This window comes from Anopheles ziemanni, chromosome 3 (assembly GCF_943734765.1).
Source record: "Anopheles ziemanni chromosome 3, idAnoZiCoDA_A2_x.2, whole genome shotgun sequence".
Lineage (NCBI taxonomy): Eukaryota > Metazoa > Arthropoda > Insecta > Diptera > Culicidae > Anopheles > Anopheles ziemanni.
The window spans coordinates 13,950,212-13,967,131 of record NC_080706.1 but is presented as its reverse complement, the minus strand read 5'-3'; the positions used below and the strand labels follow the sequence as shown (position 1 = coordinate 13,967,131).

Sequence of the window (16,920 nt, the reverse complement as noted above, 5' to 3'; positions counted from 1 at the left end):
ATTGATTACCGGTTTGCGTCAAGCGGTGATATTCGATCTTCGAATGAGTTCAAAGACACTAAAAAAGGGACAACTTCCGGATTAGCAATATTATTTCCTACAGCAACGATTTGCTACTCTACTGGTTTAGTACAGATTCACTTATGAAATGCATCATTTAAGAACATAAACATATAGGAAGAAGAGGCCTTTCTGTATAATTTATCTACATTTTTTAAATGATTGAGACAAAGTTCTAAGGATTAATATATTTATACTTACGAATTTGTTTTCGCTGATATAAACTCATCTGGACCATGCCGCCCGGAAACAGTTCATATTCCTGAAGATGTTTTCGTTTCGCATCCGAAAAAAACAATGCACACTACAAATTACAACAAATGGAAAACACAATAAATAAAAATAGAAATTATTGAACTGTCCTAAGTTGTAACGCAAGTATGAAAAACAAAACACTATGTAAACAATCTGGCTATTACCATCACAAAATTAGAACGCTTATTACATGCAAAACCAAATAAAACTATAATCAAATGGAGACACACCGCAGTAGTTCACGTTTCTTTCGTACAGAAGTCATGATAATTGCAGATGTAACAGAAATATATGCGAATATATTCTCTTACGTTTTAGATTTTTACAAAATGCGAATTTCGCCTAGCCGTGTGCACGAACAGGTGCATCACCAATCCTGATGTAGACTCACTGCACGCTTGCCCGAAATCCTTGTCTGCTATTAATCTATCGTTCATTCTGCATCCTAAACAAAATGAGAAATGACTCAAAAAACCAACATGAATACAGTAACAAACGGGTCCAATCGGGTCCCAGAACGGAGCAGAGGGAACTAGGATATTGTAAGGGAGGGAACTAAGCGAACGCTTCGCATTTCGCGTTGATCGGTTGGAGCGATCGTTCTCCTTTGTCTTCGTTCGAATTCCATTAGGCTATCTTTATCCTATGCTTTTATTTTCCTCTTTTAATTACATGTTACCTATATCGTCCTTTTTGGTTTCATATTTGGGATTGATTGCCATCGGACGAAACAACGTGTACCGCCGATTCGTGCACAGGGTGCAAGTGCAGCTAAGTACATCATGCACGGAGGCTAGGAAAATGGTACCCGAGGTACACACATACAGTCTAGGAACATCCACCCTGGTAGCATACGTGCGTTGAGAAGTGGCATAGCAGCAGTTCCCGTTCGTTCTCTTTTTTTTATTCTCCTTTGTACGCTCAGGTTGGGAACTACATCTTAGTGTTAGGGGATTGTAGGTTATATATATTTCTTCGATTTTCCAATGAACTTCGATATCGAATGCTACTACTTATTTGCTTTCACGAAAGATACTATTTGTCGAGTCCCATTTTCGTATGTAACGATAGTTGCCGAACTTCACTTCACGCACCGTATCTCGGTTGGTTGGTGGTCAAAAACAAACCTCGCTCTATAGCACAAAAGGTTGTAGGTGCTTTTCCTCCAACAACAACAACAACAACAAACGCCCCACTTTCAGTTACCTGCTACCGGCTACGATGCACACCGGAAGGGTGAATTAAAACGAAGCGCTACACTATCTACGAATTCGCACGAAACCCCTGACGATAACACTACACTTAAGATCCTTTTGACCCGGTGAATAGAAGGAAGGTAGTAGTAACGGTAGTATTAATAATAGTATTAATAATACGCAGTCAGCATTCAAGTGGAGCACCGTAGGATGTCGCCGGTCGACTGCAGGATATCGTCGCACACAAACACATACAACAACACGTCTCCTATCTATGGAGCGCATCGTGACGAAGATGAAGATGGTTGCGGTTGGTGGATGTACTTGTGGTGGTGGTGGTGGTATATGTGGGCGGGTAGGACAGCACGACAAGATACACCGTGGGTTATGGCTTTGGCAGCAACGGGGCGCTGCTCGGATCAGAGTCCGTACGGGTTTCTCCGGCACCGACACCACCGGATGTAGCTCCCGACGAGCATGCTGGGGCTGGCAAACAACACAAAACGTGTAGGCGGAAAGACAAAAAAACAGGATGTACAGTTAGTTACAGAAATTGGGTATCATTTATGAGACACGAAAGGATGCAACATCTGTCTAGTGAGTTGAGGTGCATCCATTTTTTTTAAACTACCTATGTTATTCTCGGTGACAGCAGCGACACTGGACGCAGCAGAGTGGACGTGCGCTAATACTGTAAGGTTGCGGCTTACGGAGGAGTTTACATTGTTAGAATGTTCCTAGTGATGAGAAGACGCACACAAAACGAAAAAGGAGAGAGGTTAACAAAATCAATATAGGAAAACTTTCCAAAATAGTCACTTCAGCGCATTCCTTTTTGATGTAGTTTCTATTGGAAGACTCATAAGAAATCTTAAATTAGAACCCAACAAAAAAATTAGCACTGAGCAAATACATTCATCATTCAACAGGCAACAAGATAAAAGAACTACATTGATTTCCTACATAACTACGATGCTGATTGAAACAGTTGATCAATTTTTTCAAAAAAGTCAATAAAATTAGTAACCTGCTTGCCATTGACAATTGTTCGTCAAACCATACAAACCAAATTCCACGAAATACGTACGTTTAAGGCCGTCGTTGGTGATGGTGCGATGCTGGACGATATGCTAGCTTTCGTACCCGAATGGACGGTCAAGTTGGTCATGTCGGGCGTAACGCTGTTGTGATCGTTATCGTCCAACGAGTTCAGTAGCTGTTGGAGGAAGTTTGTAGCACAAACGAAAGAAATTGGAAATATTAGGAGCAAACTTCTCGCACTCACACTCCCCGTCTTCCAGCAGTTACCCCACATACCTTTTCCACTTCGGCATCGATCGGATCCATCGATTGGTCACCAAGCTTCTGCGAGCGTTCCATCAGCGTAGCACGTTTTGCCGCTAGGTATAGGTTGCGGGAAATCTGAATGTACAGTAGATCGGTCACCGCCTTGACGGTGTAGTCTGGGATGAAGGTGTGGCGCATCTGGGCATCGCGGTTGAGCGACTGTAGCGATCCCATCACCTGTTGCGGTGTTTCTACTGCGACCTCTGGAAATTGGCAAACATTGGCAATCAGTTAGAAGCTTCGACCCGACAATACGACCAATTATTCTTACCGTAGCCCAAATTCTGTGTCAACGCCTGTATACCAAAGTACGTGAACGGACCGCTCTCAAACAGGAGATTCTCCTTGCCCACGGTAACCTCTACGCGACCCTCCAAAATCAGCACGAAGTAGTCGACCTGTGTGCCACGCGTAATGATACTGTAGCGCGGGTCGTTCTTGTCCACATTCTTAAACTTGATCTGATGGACAATGTTTTGAGTAAGCAGACGACGCAACACGGCCTCCGAGATACAATCAGATCTGAACGGTTGCACAGCTGAAAGGAATCAAAACAATACGGAAGAAAAGATTATTTTAAGTGAATCGAATTATAACACCTATTCACACGGTTTTCACACTCACCGGTCGATAGGTACTGGAAGGTGGCGAGCTTCAGATTGGGCGCGATGCGCAAACGCTGCGCATTCGGGTCGCGATCCTGTGCGAACAGCGTGAAGTCCTGACGCTTGATGCGCTCCCGGCGCACCTTGCGTCGGTTGTCGGTGTACACGTCCGTCTCGTCGACGATCTCCGCCTGGATCAGCTCCTCGATCACGTCCTCGAGCGTGATCAGACCGAGCGTTTCATAGAACGGATCACCTTCGCCCTCGCTGTTCACCGACTGGATGAAGGCCATGTGCCCAATCTTGCCGCTCTTGAACTCGCGGAACATTACGTCGAGCGTCTGATCGTAGAACACGAAGTAGAGTGGATTGCGGTAGAACTCGCACAGGCGACGCAGCGGAGTGTTTTCCTCCGGATCGACGAACGCCAAATCCTTGATGTGCAGGATGGATACAATGTTGTCGCGATCCTCCTCGAACACCGGAATGCGCGAAAATCCTGCGTTTCACATTGTTCCGAGAGCACAATAAAGTGAATAATTTTTCGCTGATGAATAAACACCATCATTACCTGTCTTCATGATTTCGGTAATGGTCTCGAAATCCAGCGTTGTTTCTAGATCGAGCATGAAGCAGTCCTCGAGACGTGTCATCACTTCGGCGACGGTTTTCTTGCGCAGCTCCAGCACACCAGAAATAACGTTAACCTCATCCTTATCCAGATCGTTAACATCGTTCGTAACCTAAAGAAAAGATACAAGAGACAAAAGGGTAAGTACAAAACATTGATCCTAGAGGGGTGTTTAGTGAAGTCACAGCCGCACCTTGACCAATTCCTTCAGGCGGTCCCGATCGTAGAAGTTGCCAATCTCCTTCCCAAGAAGCCAATCGAGTATCTTAGATGTGGGATAAGACAGTGGAAATGTGATGCCCATCACACATTTGGTGATGATAATCGTCTTCGCGCCAACGGCCAGACCATGCCGAGAGCAGATTGCCTACAGAGAAAGCAAGTTGTACAGCATTAATCGAACGAAATACGTCGAACAGGGAAGGAGAGCAGACCTGGGGTGTAATTTCACCGAAAATAACAATGGCGATCGTCGAAAAGACGATGGCGATCAACCCGGAGGTGAGACTGTCCAGCAGAATGGTGAAGGTAGAATTGACCAGCACGTTACCGAGCAGAATACTGCACAGTAGGTAGTTGCCGTGGTCGCGCACCGGTTGAATCGCTTTGGCGTAGCGTTTCTCCTTTTCGGTACCAGTGTTGCAAAGGATCTGTGCAGAAAAACAAAAAAACCAATCAAATTTCAGCTGTGACACGCGATTTTCAAGCAGCCGGGCGTACCTTCAAATCGGTTCGATCCAAAGACATTAGGCCTAGGTTGAGGCCGGAGAACAGGGCCGAAAACGTCAGACAAACGATAATGATGACACACGAGATCCACAGCGGTAGGAAAGGTTTGTAGCTAGTCAGGCGCATATACGGTTCTGCCCCTTGATGCAAGAACGGTTGCTGGATAGTGAGCAAAGAGAAAACGAGAGAATTTATTAGAAACATAGCATATCTAAAAAAAATAATACTCGTTGTCTTAACGTTTTATATTGAAAATAACTATGTTTCTGACAGGATAATTATAATTATAAAACGGTTTAGTTTCTTTTAAAATAATATACTTTCCTAGGTCGCCTCCATACATGACATAATTTTACTACTAACCATAACCTTCAATGGGCATGACATTTTTGATAGGGTCAGAATGATCTCATGGTGAGAAGAGTTAATAATAAAAATGAATAAGAAGTGAGTAAAAGCCAGCGTTAGAAACCTTTAAAAAAATAGTCCAAAAAGCTTTTCCATAATGGAATGTATGGAAATAACGTAAAATGATGTATAATCCAAGTTATTAACCTTAATTATTATTGAAATTACCTAGTGCAAACAAAAGGAATAAAGTGTAGTTTCATTCGTGTAATGTTCTTGTACCGGTATCTTATTCTTGAGAAATGTGTCAAATTTTTATAAAAAAAAGAGTCAATACTTGTAATAAAAAACATTGCGAAATATAATGTTTTAAACCATTTCGTTTCTACAAGCGTTTTTCAGAAGATTTCTTACACAGGAAAGTAACCGTGCCATTAATGATAAGTACTCGATGTCATATTATTGTCAAATGGTAAAATTATCTCAGCTTGTTGAAGAATATCGATTTGATTTAAAAAATCATTCGGCTACCCACTCAAAGTGCACTTCAGCATGTGCCACATACTGTACGCCGCACGGCCGCAGCCCTGTTTTGGCTGGTTCATTATCGCACAGCGCCGGTAATTGAGTGCAAAACGTATTGGCGTGTGCTCTATCGGTTTCTCGTGACAAACGCGCGGACCTGTGCTGTCTCTCTTCCTGCATATTACACGTAAACACAAACACTCGCACGAACGAAGGGAAGCAAGGGGGAGGTCGTGCATGTTACATCGATCGCGTGCACCGGGAGGGCTCGCGGCCATACGTCCCATTTTACCTGTTGCACAAGCTGCTCCGATGACGACAGCGGGTCACTGTCCTCGTACTTGGCGCAAAGGTAGAAGTACTTCTTGTTCTTGACGACGTCCGGCAGCTCGACCTCCACAAGGCCGCTCTTACCTCCCGGATCGGCATGTTTCAGCTGCGCATGGAGAGGAGGGGAGGAAAAAGAAGATAGTCATCAATGAATCACTGCTGATCACGTGATCACCGCTCGATGCCCCCGCCTTACGCGAAACTTCTCCGTCACCGGCACCTGGCACGGGCCACCGAAACGCTGCGGCTCGTGAGTGAAGATAATGACGGTGCGCGGGGTAAGACCCGTTCCGAAAAGACGCAGCAAAACCGACGAAGAGCTGTGCACCGACGGTACGCCACCCTCGGCCGTCTCCAAATGTTTCTCTGATTCCTCCACCCGGAACCCGTTGATCCGGAGCTCTTCGTCCGATGGCACAGGGGCGGCGACGGCGGCTGCCACCTTTCCCAAGCCGTCCTTGCTCGACCCATCCACCTCGATGCTGTTACCGGGAGCGACGTGAAAGTTTGTGTCGGATTTTTGGTCCACTTGGCGCTTGGCGCGATTACCATCGAGAAGTCTGGGGGGAGAATAGTGTTAATAACGATTAGAACGAAGGTAAAAGTATAGAAAATCAAAGTACAAGCTGGTAGATATTCTCTTATCAATTTCATGAAGCTTCAACCATTCGATCGTTTTAAACATTCCAAAAATCACATTCATCCGCGACGAGAATAGTTACATCACCGGGTTACTATAGCAACGAGTTTTCGATCAAGAAGCGTTACTATGGTTAACGGATGGAAAATTCCCATCTCATCGATGAATGCTGTAGCACTGAGAAGAACTGAGATTGCAGAAAGGAAGAAAATCCAGTCCCAAAGCAATCGCAAACCATTTAATCATCCCATCCAACTTTTTGTTGAATTAAAAAACGATTAAGTTACAAAGTTTTCAACCCTGACAAGATCGAAGGAAAGTTGTCCCCTAGCTTGCTCACATAGGAGGGTGGGTGCGACCATTAAACTCACGTTGACGAAGTGTTGGATACTGGAAAAACAAAACACATTTTAGAAACAAACGCCGGGCAAATTGGAAATGTACATATTTGCCAATATCTAAAGCCAGTAAACGGCGTCATCAACGCTGTCCTTTCATGACCTTCTGGTCGAATGGTCGGCAAACGCAGAAAAACAGAGGCGGCCGGCGTCTAAAAAGCAAGTTTTCCAAGCCGCCTCATCATGCGCCTCATCGATGGAAGGCTGAGTCACTGCAGTGGTTTTGTGATGAGTTGGGGGGCATTTGCATCGAGTTTCCTTCAGAACACATCATGCCACGATCGCGTCCGAGGGAACGACTGGCTCGCATCGAAGCTCGTTGGTTTGCTCGCCAAGAGCAGACCATTCGATGACGTGGATATGGGACGTTCGAATTCTGGGCGAAGTCTCGGCAAACGCAACAAAACATGTTTGCGAATATTTAACGCCAGCCCACGGCGTCATCGATGCTGTCCTTTTATGACCTTCTGGTCGAATTCTCAGAAAACGCAGAAAAACAGAGGCCGGCGTTTGAAAAACAAATCAAGGCCACCATGCACCGCCTCGATGGAAAGCCGGAGTCACTGCAGTGGTTTTGTGACGAAACTTTCCTTCAGAACACATCATGCCACGATCGCGTCCGTTGGTACGACCGGCTCGCTTCGAAGCCCGTTGGTTTGGTCGCCAAGAGCAGACCATTCCCCTAGGACGACGTGGATATGGGACGTTCGAGAGGCAGATCTGGTCGAATTCTGGGCGAATTCTCGGCACACGCAAGAAAACATGTTTGCGAATATTTAACGCCAGTCCACGGCGTCATCGATGCTGTCCTTTTATGAACTTCTGGTCGAATTCTCAGAAAACGCAGGAAAACAGAGGCCGGCGTTTGAAAAACAAATCAAGGCCACCATGCACCGCCTCGATGGCAGGCTGAGTCACTGCAGCGGTTTTATAATGCGTTGGGGGGCATTTGCATCGAGTTTCCTTCGGAACACATCATGCCACGATCGCGTCCGTTGGTACGACCGGCTCGCTTCGAAGCCCGTTGGTTTGATCGCCAAGAGCAGACCATTCCCCTAGGATAACGTGGATATGGGACGATCGAGAGGTAGATCTGGTCGAATTCCGGACGAATTCTCGGCACACGCAAGAAAACATGATTATCAATATTTAACGCCAACCCACGGCGTCATCGATGCTGTCCTTTTATGACCTTCTGGTCGAATTCTCAGAAAACGCAGGAAAACAGAGGCCGGCGTTTTGTGACGAAACTTTCCTTCAGAACTCATCATGCCACGATCGCGTCCGAGGGAACGACCGGCTCGCTACCAAGCCCGTTGGTATGGTCGCCAAGAGCAGCCCATTCGCCGAAGATGACGTGGATGTGGGACGTTCGGGACGGAACTCGATGTGTTCGGCAGGAAATTTCCACTGTCACGTTGGACCGTTAATGCTATGCTGCCTGTTGTGAAATATGGTGGAATGTATTTTTAGTCAACTACACACCGTACTATCAAGCTTCGGTAATAGGCCAAGATCATACAATTGTAACAGTTTTTCGAAACACATTAAAATAAAAAAGAGGACTTCTTCTAGTATATGATGTACAATAACCCCTCAACGATATGTAGATCGAGAAGGGACTAGTGGCACCCGTTGACAACCCTCCGAGCTGGAATTGTTTTTTAACTCACTTCTTATCAGCAGCGAGGAGAACCCCACTGCAAGAAAACACCCAGAAGCCGTGTCTCGTCCCCCGTCCTTTGGCGATATCGATACGGTTTCTTGGCTGCTTCAAAACCTCTTGCTCGTCACTGCAGTGTGCCGAATGGCAAATCAAAGCTTAACAAAGATAAAACCGGCCAATTATCAGCACATTCAGTGCCGACCGCGGGTATGAGGTATTTAGCTGCCATTCGGAAGTTAAAACGAGCCAATTTGGACGGGCGAAGATGAAGAATTTGATCGGAAGGAAGCAAAAGACTGGGAATCGGGGGAGGATTATGGATTTACAGGTGTTTGCTAACCCTGACCCCGCAACTTATCTCATGATCCAACGAAAAAGAACCGATAATGTATCTGCGGTGAGTGAACCGGGAAGCACGTGTCGTGTTCGCAAGATTCCACCGAGGGAAAGTAACTCTAATCACGTGAACCAAAAAATCGCGTTTCACCCGTCAATGGTCATGGGCAATGAGGGAGGGAGCAAAACAAGTTGGAGGTGGTTGACGGATGCCTCATCGTCACTCCGTTCAGCGAGCTAAAGATATACCGTGTAAGACAGGGGCAAGGGCTAGCAAAACAAGGAACCGCCGGTGCGCTACTGACTCAATCGGGGCAGCTGATAGCGCGCTATGATAACGAAACGTGTCGTATCTTTGGTACGGGGCCGCACAAAGCCAGCCCAGGAGAGTATGCACAGCACAATTATGTGTCGAGAAGCCATTATGCTTTGGCAAGCTATATGACTAACTTTTTCGTTACAAATGTAGACAAAGGTGATTGATGAGAGCAAATCGAATTTATCCAAGATGTTTGAATATCTTACAAAGACATAAACACTGAATAAAACGTTGCCTTCAACTTGAACTTTCACGAACAGTGACTAAATAATATGTTGTCATCGCTCACACTGCTGGGAGAATATTTTGTAGAATTTGTGCTGATAAATCAATCGATAGTTAGTTTGAAAATTGTATCTTCACAGAATGCATAACACGTGTTGTAACATGTTTGTCCAACAGGAATCATAGGGATATCAATCGCACAAAGGTAATGTTGTGAAATACGTTACGTAAAAACAGAATCGTACAATAGGGATCTTCCAAACGAGTAATATCTAAGCATAATGTAAATGGAAGGTTAAAAGAATGGCTATTAGACGAGGACCTTATTTTGTATACACTTCGGCGTGGCACCAGAAGCACAACAACCGTCTATTTTTTCGTGGGTTAATTATCGCTTGATGCTCGAATTCGTCATGACATTCTGGAACAAACGGAATACCAGCGTTGCATTTGGCAGGCGGAACGTTCGTGACAGGTTTATTATGATTGGAACTTTAACTCTTCGAGTGTGACTCAATAGTGGTTCGCAAAACCTAAAGCAAACGGAAGAGCAAATATCGAATCGAAGATGAAACTGTTCACTGCCCTCCATTCATAAACATTGAAAGGAAAACGGCAAATGGCCCTTCTGTGCATAAAAAGTGCTTACTAATCAGAAGGAATAAAAGGAAAAAGGGTCTACCAATGTGCGATAATGTTTAGGTTATGTATTGTTGTTTAGGTTTTGGGTATCGACACACTTGATACTTCCGGCTTTTTGCAGAAATTGATTTCCGATCGTTTGTAGCTTTTGGAGTAGAAGAAATTTGTTTACGGGAAGATGATGCCTGCCAACGCAGCATTTTCCATTGATTGCCTTCAGTTTGTAGCTTTACAAATCGTTGATCAATGAATACGAAGCAGGAGACCGTATTATGGAGAAAGAGACGGATTTCATTGGATGATTTTCACAATGGTCCAACATTGAAGAGTTTCAAAGTTCTTAAACCCAATAAACATCCGCCCATTTGCCCGTGAAAGCAAACGAAAAAATCCATAAACTATAAAACAAAATCGCGGACCAACAAAAAATACACGCCAACGGCGGTCACATTCTAGGCCACCGACCGCAGTGAAGTAATATTCACTTTCCCCACGTCCGCGGGTTCGTCGTGTTTGGCGAACAAGGTCAAACGTCTTTTTGCCCCGAACCATAGAACCCCCAAAGGGATTGACTCATCCATTCAAACCCTGGGACGATGGACTTTTGCCCCGTTCCGCCATACAACATCGGAACCGGGCCCCCAATGAATCCACCATCCACGAGCACGCTGTGTGGCGTGATCCGGCCCCACGTGACGTCATCCCAATGCATACGCTGCACATTCCCTTCGCTCCGGTTTCGCCAAAACAACGCCACGGCGGATGGATGTCTTGAAGAAACGTGAACGCATGAGAATGTGTTTGTGGGCAACACTTGCACTTGCAGCTGGCAGATTCCGTAATTGCGTTCTGCCGGAGTGAAGATGGCATAGGGCGAGTGAGAGGGCTATGATATGCAAATCACGGTGGCTCTGGACGGGGACAAATGTAGTCTTTGTTCGCTTCAATACGGCCGGCTAACTAATTCCCGATATGTTGAAATAACACATCACACTGTCATTTCTTCGTACTTTTATAAATTCTATTTCTCTTTTCCAGAATATTGGAATTACCTGAGTTTTCTCACTAAAAACCGAAAGTATAACGAAAGACATACACTTTATTACTCACGGCCTGATAGCCAAAGTGAAAGGAGGACTGGAGATGGTTAAAGAACGGCCATCGGCACGTGTTCCATCCAATATACTTTCTTGATTGAAAGTAATCCTACGCTATCATTAAGTTTTCTTGTGGCCTTTAAGCACCCAAATTGGTAGAATGGATAGAAAATCTTTTCATTAAAAAAAACATCAGTTACAAATGAAGAATTCTTCACTCCTTTCACTACAATGAGGTCGATTTACATTTACAATTGAATCTTTTTTAACACTCTCATGAGGAGAGAATCTGTAACATAAAACATTAACATAACCATTGACTCATTCCAGGGCGCTCAACGTTTGTTTTGACTTTGCTAACGTGAAAGATAGACGGCTTAAAATTGTTAGAACAGCAAAACTCCCTTCGCTGTTTCCGGCAGCAGCTCGACGTTGAACTTGAGCTTGAGTTTTGATTCCAATTTCTCGACACACCACCATGCCAAGCCCTTCCGGTGGTTGTAGCATGTTGATGCCAGCGCCATCGAAGGTCAATTCAGGCCTTCGGGGTTTTTCATCTTTCCCCCCGCCGTGGAAGGAAGTTTGATTCCTTAACCGAGCGAGGCTGAAAGGAAAAAGGTTTCTTGTTTCGATAACTTAAACACCCCATCCCTCTGGTGTGGAGGGGTGTTCCGTTCTGGGGGTCATGTTTTTTTTTAAGATTCCATGCTCGGTAGCAATGGAATTTTACTAACCGCTGAAGCTGTAAGGTGAGGTGTGAGAATGCATTTCGAAGGAAAATTGCACTTACCTAAGACGCATAGCTATGAACGCTCTGAGTTCGGTGTCTGCAGGATAATCATAATCAGTTACGTTAAACTGGACGCCTTCTAGAGTGTCTAGCTCATCTAGATTCAAGGCTCCATTCGTGGTTGCGCGACAGGTGACCGGCGTGAGGGTGGTGGTTGTTAGCCAAACGAATGATATTATTTTTAACAACATACAACACTTCCCGAACCAGGCCATTGCAAAGCGCACGCCGGGGCCTGATGTTGGTGTGTATGTTGTCGTCGCGCGCGCGTGCTTTAATATTATTATTTGGCTCGGTTTCCCTCCTGGCTAGTCGTACGCGGATTTCCCACCTCACCAAGCTCGGATTCCCTTGCCGCTTTCCCGGTGGTCGCACGGATTCGAATCAGTTGTGACGTACGCCTTTTGCACCTCTCCACCGCCTCACTCCGACCGTCAAGAACTGCTGGTGCACCAGCACGTTGAGCGGACCGAAGGTATTTGATGGGTCATTATTAGCTCACGCGTGATGGTTAAAGATGCTTTTTTTTTGCGTAACACCAACAAGCACGGTCAACACTCGATGTCTTTCTTGAGACCCGCGGATTGCTGCTACTTAAAGTGTCAGAAATCGATCCGACCGATACGATGATTAATCACGGCCACTAATTTGTACGCCGCGCACACTCTCACAGACGGTTTGCCGATGGAATGATGCGACGACGTCTTAACCCCCCAACCGCAACAAAGCTCCAAACGGTGGAAGACGACTACGGACAGGGACGGAACCAATAACACACCAACTCACGCGGACGAAGACGTGTGTAGTTACGCTGCGACGGCAAAATTCTAACGTTAGAACATTCCGCTAACCACTGCAAAGACACTGTCCGGCAACGGAAACGACGCGGGCGCACTATCGTAAACAATCAATTGACCGCCGTGGTTCGCTTTTTTATCCGTCGTGCCCTGGGGGAACGGTGGTGGCAAACGCGAACGTTGATTGCCCCAGGCGAGTGGATAACAGACCGTAGGCTACGCGTTTTTCCTACTCCAACCGGAGACACATCCCCGGCTCGACCCGGCTGACGGTATTGCACGTACTTCTGCAAGCTGCGAGACTCCTGAAGAAAGGTAACGAATGGGCAGACTTCCGTGTACCTGCACCGACGACGAACTAGAACCAAGTGAACCACGAAACGAATCAAAACAGAAAGGCTCTCCCCATCTTTTTACAGTAGAGTGCTATCTCTTTCCTTGCCACAGGCGTCGCGTTTCAAGCGAGCCGTCAAACGGACATCAACAAACTTCAAAAACCTTGGTCTCTACTTGAAGTAATGGATGAAATAGCTAATTTGTTAATAACTTTTTGTTGTTTTGGCCAATTTGAACAAATGACCCCTCAAATGAAAGATCTTTTGAAGGCAAGCAACTTTATACAACAAAGATTCTTCAGTAATTCTTAGTTTATGAAATAAATAATGGATGAGGCGTATGTACATAAACCTTGGTTGATATTCTTCTGCAGTGGTGAGTAACTTCGATGGAACTAAAATAAAACAGCTCCCAGGGGGAGCAAATAGCGATAACGATCCTGAGGTCCTGAGGATCATTTGTAGCAGCGAAATCCCCTTTGGATCAATTCAGCAATCAAAGCTAATTGTTACTTTCAAAAATAGTATGAAACATCGGCAAGTTAGGTGAGCACGCATGACATGACGGATTGGGATTTGGACTTGAAAATCCGGATCTCAGAATGGATTTGAATCGAAAGATTCGAATCCCTAAAGGGATTTGATTTTCCTACCACTAGTGCTCAGCTGACCGGCTGACAGCAGCGTTATCAGCCCAAACCCCAGGGTTGTATCTCAAGCCGGGATTCAAGTGCCTTGGGCACTATAAATTCGAATCCCAACGGAGTTTTGATTTCCAAAAGTAAATGAATAGAAAATTCAATTCTTCTTCGGATGTTCAGTACTTGTTCGGTATTTTAATTCCTAATTGAATGGATTTGCCACAATTCAAACGTATTTTTGTTTCTTGTTTCTCCTTCGTAAAATAAGCAATGTAGGAGAAGTTCCATGTAAGTAGTTTTGTATCGGGACTAAATCCCGTATTATAGCATTAAATGCTGGCAGTAGTTTTTAAGCCGTTATGTAAACTGTAGTGAGTTAGTAGTCACGATTTAACTTAGATTTTTCCTCGCACTATACCTCAGAGCTGACATACTGTGAGATCAAGGAAAAGGATAATCGACGGATTAGTTTGGCGGTATAGATCGATCAGCTTAAGACTGTTCTCAATTGTTGTTTTGGAACATTTGAACAACAGAACAGAACAAGCAAAAGAATAGACAGAAAATCAATTTTGAACCTCGAACGACCTTCTCGTTGCCTCATTCTGGAAAGAAAACGCTTTCCCGGGCGAGCTTTAAAAACCGGTCCGAAGCACAAACGCCCGGCACCTTTCGTTTGGAAAAAGATGATGCAATAATGCAATAAGTGAAATCATCTACCGTTTCTCGTGCGACGCAAGGCTGCATTTACATTATCATAGCTCTTCTCAATGGCGAGCCTGTTTCACAAGGGACGATCGATTGATCGCCGAGGTCGATCGTGATTTCGTGATGTTGCACGGTTTTCTTCTTTCCCCAAAACTCACTGCACACATTGAGAACAATTAGTTGTAGTTTGCATATTCAACATTAGAATAACTTAATCGGTTTTATTTACAAAATAAATTCCCATGATTTCGTTTTCCGCATCCTTATCGACACACAAACAACCCGTGCACACACACACGCGATAATCCTCACAGGAGGACACAATCGGGCGTGCGAATTACGGCACGGTTCACGAGAAGTGCATGCTGTTGAAGTGCTCCCGACTTTTGAAGTGCGGTCCCCAATTGCCGCCGGAAGTGGCGTTCGCCTTTGTCTGCGAGGTTGGGCTTTGGCCGATGCCCTTCTTCATGCTGCCGTTGGTGGTGGAGGTGGAGTTTTGGCTCTGCTTGGCTGCCGTGCACGACCGATCCTGCATTGTGTTGCCGTTGGTTTCTGGGGATGTTACCGCTATCAGGGTACGTACTGGATTTGTGTGAGCACTTGGAACTCAAGATGGTTGCCGGAATTTCCCGTACGGCTTCCCTTGCTGTTCAAGTTGTTTATGAGCCTGTAAAGAAGAGGAGGTAAAATGTGAAAATAGGAACGATCAATTCTCTGGGATAATCGAGCGGTGGTCGAGTGATTCGGATGAAGAAATCCTGCCGTTATTCTTTTTCCCTACTGCACATTACAACCGTTTGTAATCACATGTTTTAGTCCTAATGGAACAAGTAGGATATTTTGCCTGTTTTTATAAGGATTTTCCATCTTTACGTCATGCCGTATTGCATCGTTCAATAACAATCTTTCTGGACCTAACCGGAAAGAAATGCCTGCGCGCTTCCACGTAGTCACGCGTGTTGAGCGTGTGCGCCATTTGTGGAACCGGTTTCGGTGGCATTATCTGTCGATTTCGCCCGTCATCACCAGGACCGGGAAGGGTCCCCCATGCTAGGGGATGATGGATAAAACACTGAGCATTGAAAACCCCACACGGTTCTAACAACAAGTAGGACAATTCACGAACAACAGCCTCGTGAAATCTGGAGTGAAACCAATAGTTGCCGGTCTGATAAGCTACTCAATTTCAAAGCGACAGTATAAACTATGGCATCCTCTTGATGGGCCAGGATTTCTAGATCGGATACACTTTTCACTTTTGTTTTGCTACTATCCAGAACGTTTGCTATTTACCTTACGGATGGCAGAAACTTGAGCGTTGAGTCTGATTTAACTATTAACATTGACACCAATTTGTTGTTTTACAAACGTTTAAATTGAACCGAATCATGCAACCAACTTGCGGTGGATTGGATACTGAAAGACAGACTGTGGTCTGTTTCTCGCAGTGGACTGATGAGTTCCAGCACGACAGGCTTACTTTTATACGAAAACCCCGTCGACACCCGAGCCTCACGCTCGGATGCTGCCCGAGCGGCGGGATGTGGGAGGAACTGCGAATCGGCCTGAAAACTGGTTCCCGCGCATCGGAGCCACACCGCGACCACGAGCCCGCCGGCCGAACGTTGCGAACAAGTTTCTATGATGAATTCATCAACATTTCCCCCATGCATGCGACCAACGCGGGCAGGTACCGGCACCGGGACGGTTAAAAACAGCCCCCGGCCAAACCAGCCAGCCAAGCAGCTAGATCTAGGATCATCCGATCTTCCGGAGGCTGTTTTTGTTGGGATCTCTTTCTAGCGCAGGGACGGTGAGAAGTGGGTATGGTCATGGTACGGACTCTAACCAATAACAATTTTGGACACATACGCTTGAATGTTTTTTAGTTTGTCTCTGGGGTTGTTGGTGCCCCGAACGAAATTCGATTCAATCCAGACGGTTCTTTCGAGCATAATGCCCAATGGAAGCCAAACCGGTGGATGTTGACTTTCGACCTTGACAGAATCGGAAGGATCATGTGTACGGCAGAGTTGGAGGATTGATAGACCACATCAGTTTGTTTGTTCCCAAATTTCCCAACCGGAATTCCCACCGGAATCATTTTCATCTCCATCAGTTCGTTTTCTCATTTCTTAATCGTGTCTCGTGACCATGTGCTCATGTAGATCTCCTTACGGGATACCTATTTACCTCGCAGTTCGTACGCAATGCACCCCGAGGACCGACGTCACATGCCGCACTGGGAATGTGTAGGGTGACTGGAAGGAATTCAGCTAGGGAAATACCGCAGAAAACCT

At 45.5% G+C, this 16,920-nt stretch overlaps 2 protein-coding genes across 2 annotated transcripts; both read right to left on the bottom strand.

The window, feature by feature from the left end:
- Nucleotides 1–1,721: 1,721 nt before the first annotated feature.
- LOC131284152 (unextended protein) lies at nucleotides 1,722–15,155 on the bottom strand. The gene is made up of 13 exons (XM_058313006.1): nucleotides 14,974–15,155; nucleotides 6,223–6,586; nucleotides 5,977–6,132; nucleotides 4,815–4,982; nucleotides 4,529–4,744; nucleotides 4,288–4,461; nucleotides 4,035–4,206; nucleotides 3,483–3,962; nucleotides 3,130–3,396; nucleotides 2,829–3,061; nucleotides 2,599–2,727; nucleotides 2,143–2,248; nucleotides 1,722–1,997 (listed from the first exon to the last, which is right to left on the bottom strand). Exons 1-13 carry the CDS (start codon nucleotides 15,153–15,155, stop codon nucleotides 1,897–1,899), a joined length of 2,748 nt encoding a protein of 915 aa, XP_058168989.1. The 3' UTR covers nucleotides 1,722–1,896.
- On the bottom strand, nucleotides 14,843–15,963 carry LOC131288455 (uncharacterized). Its single transcript, XM_058317589.1, has 2 exons — nucleotides 15,914–15,963; nucleotides 14,843–15,287 (listed from the first exon to the last, which is right to left on the bottom strand). The coding sequence occupies exons 1-2, from the start codon at nucleotides 15,961–15,963 to the stop codon at nucleotides 15,191–15,193; spliced, it is 147 nt and encodes a 48-aa protein (XP_058173572.1). The 3' UTR covers nucleotides 14,843–15,190.
- Nucleotides 15,964–16,920: the final 957 nt, after the last annotated feature.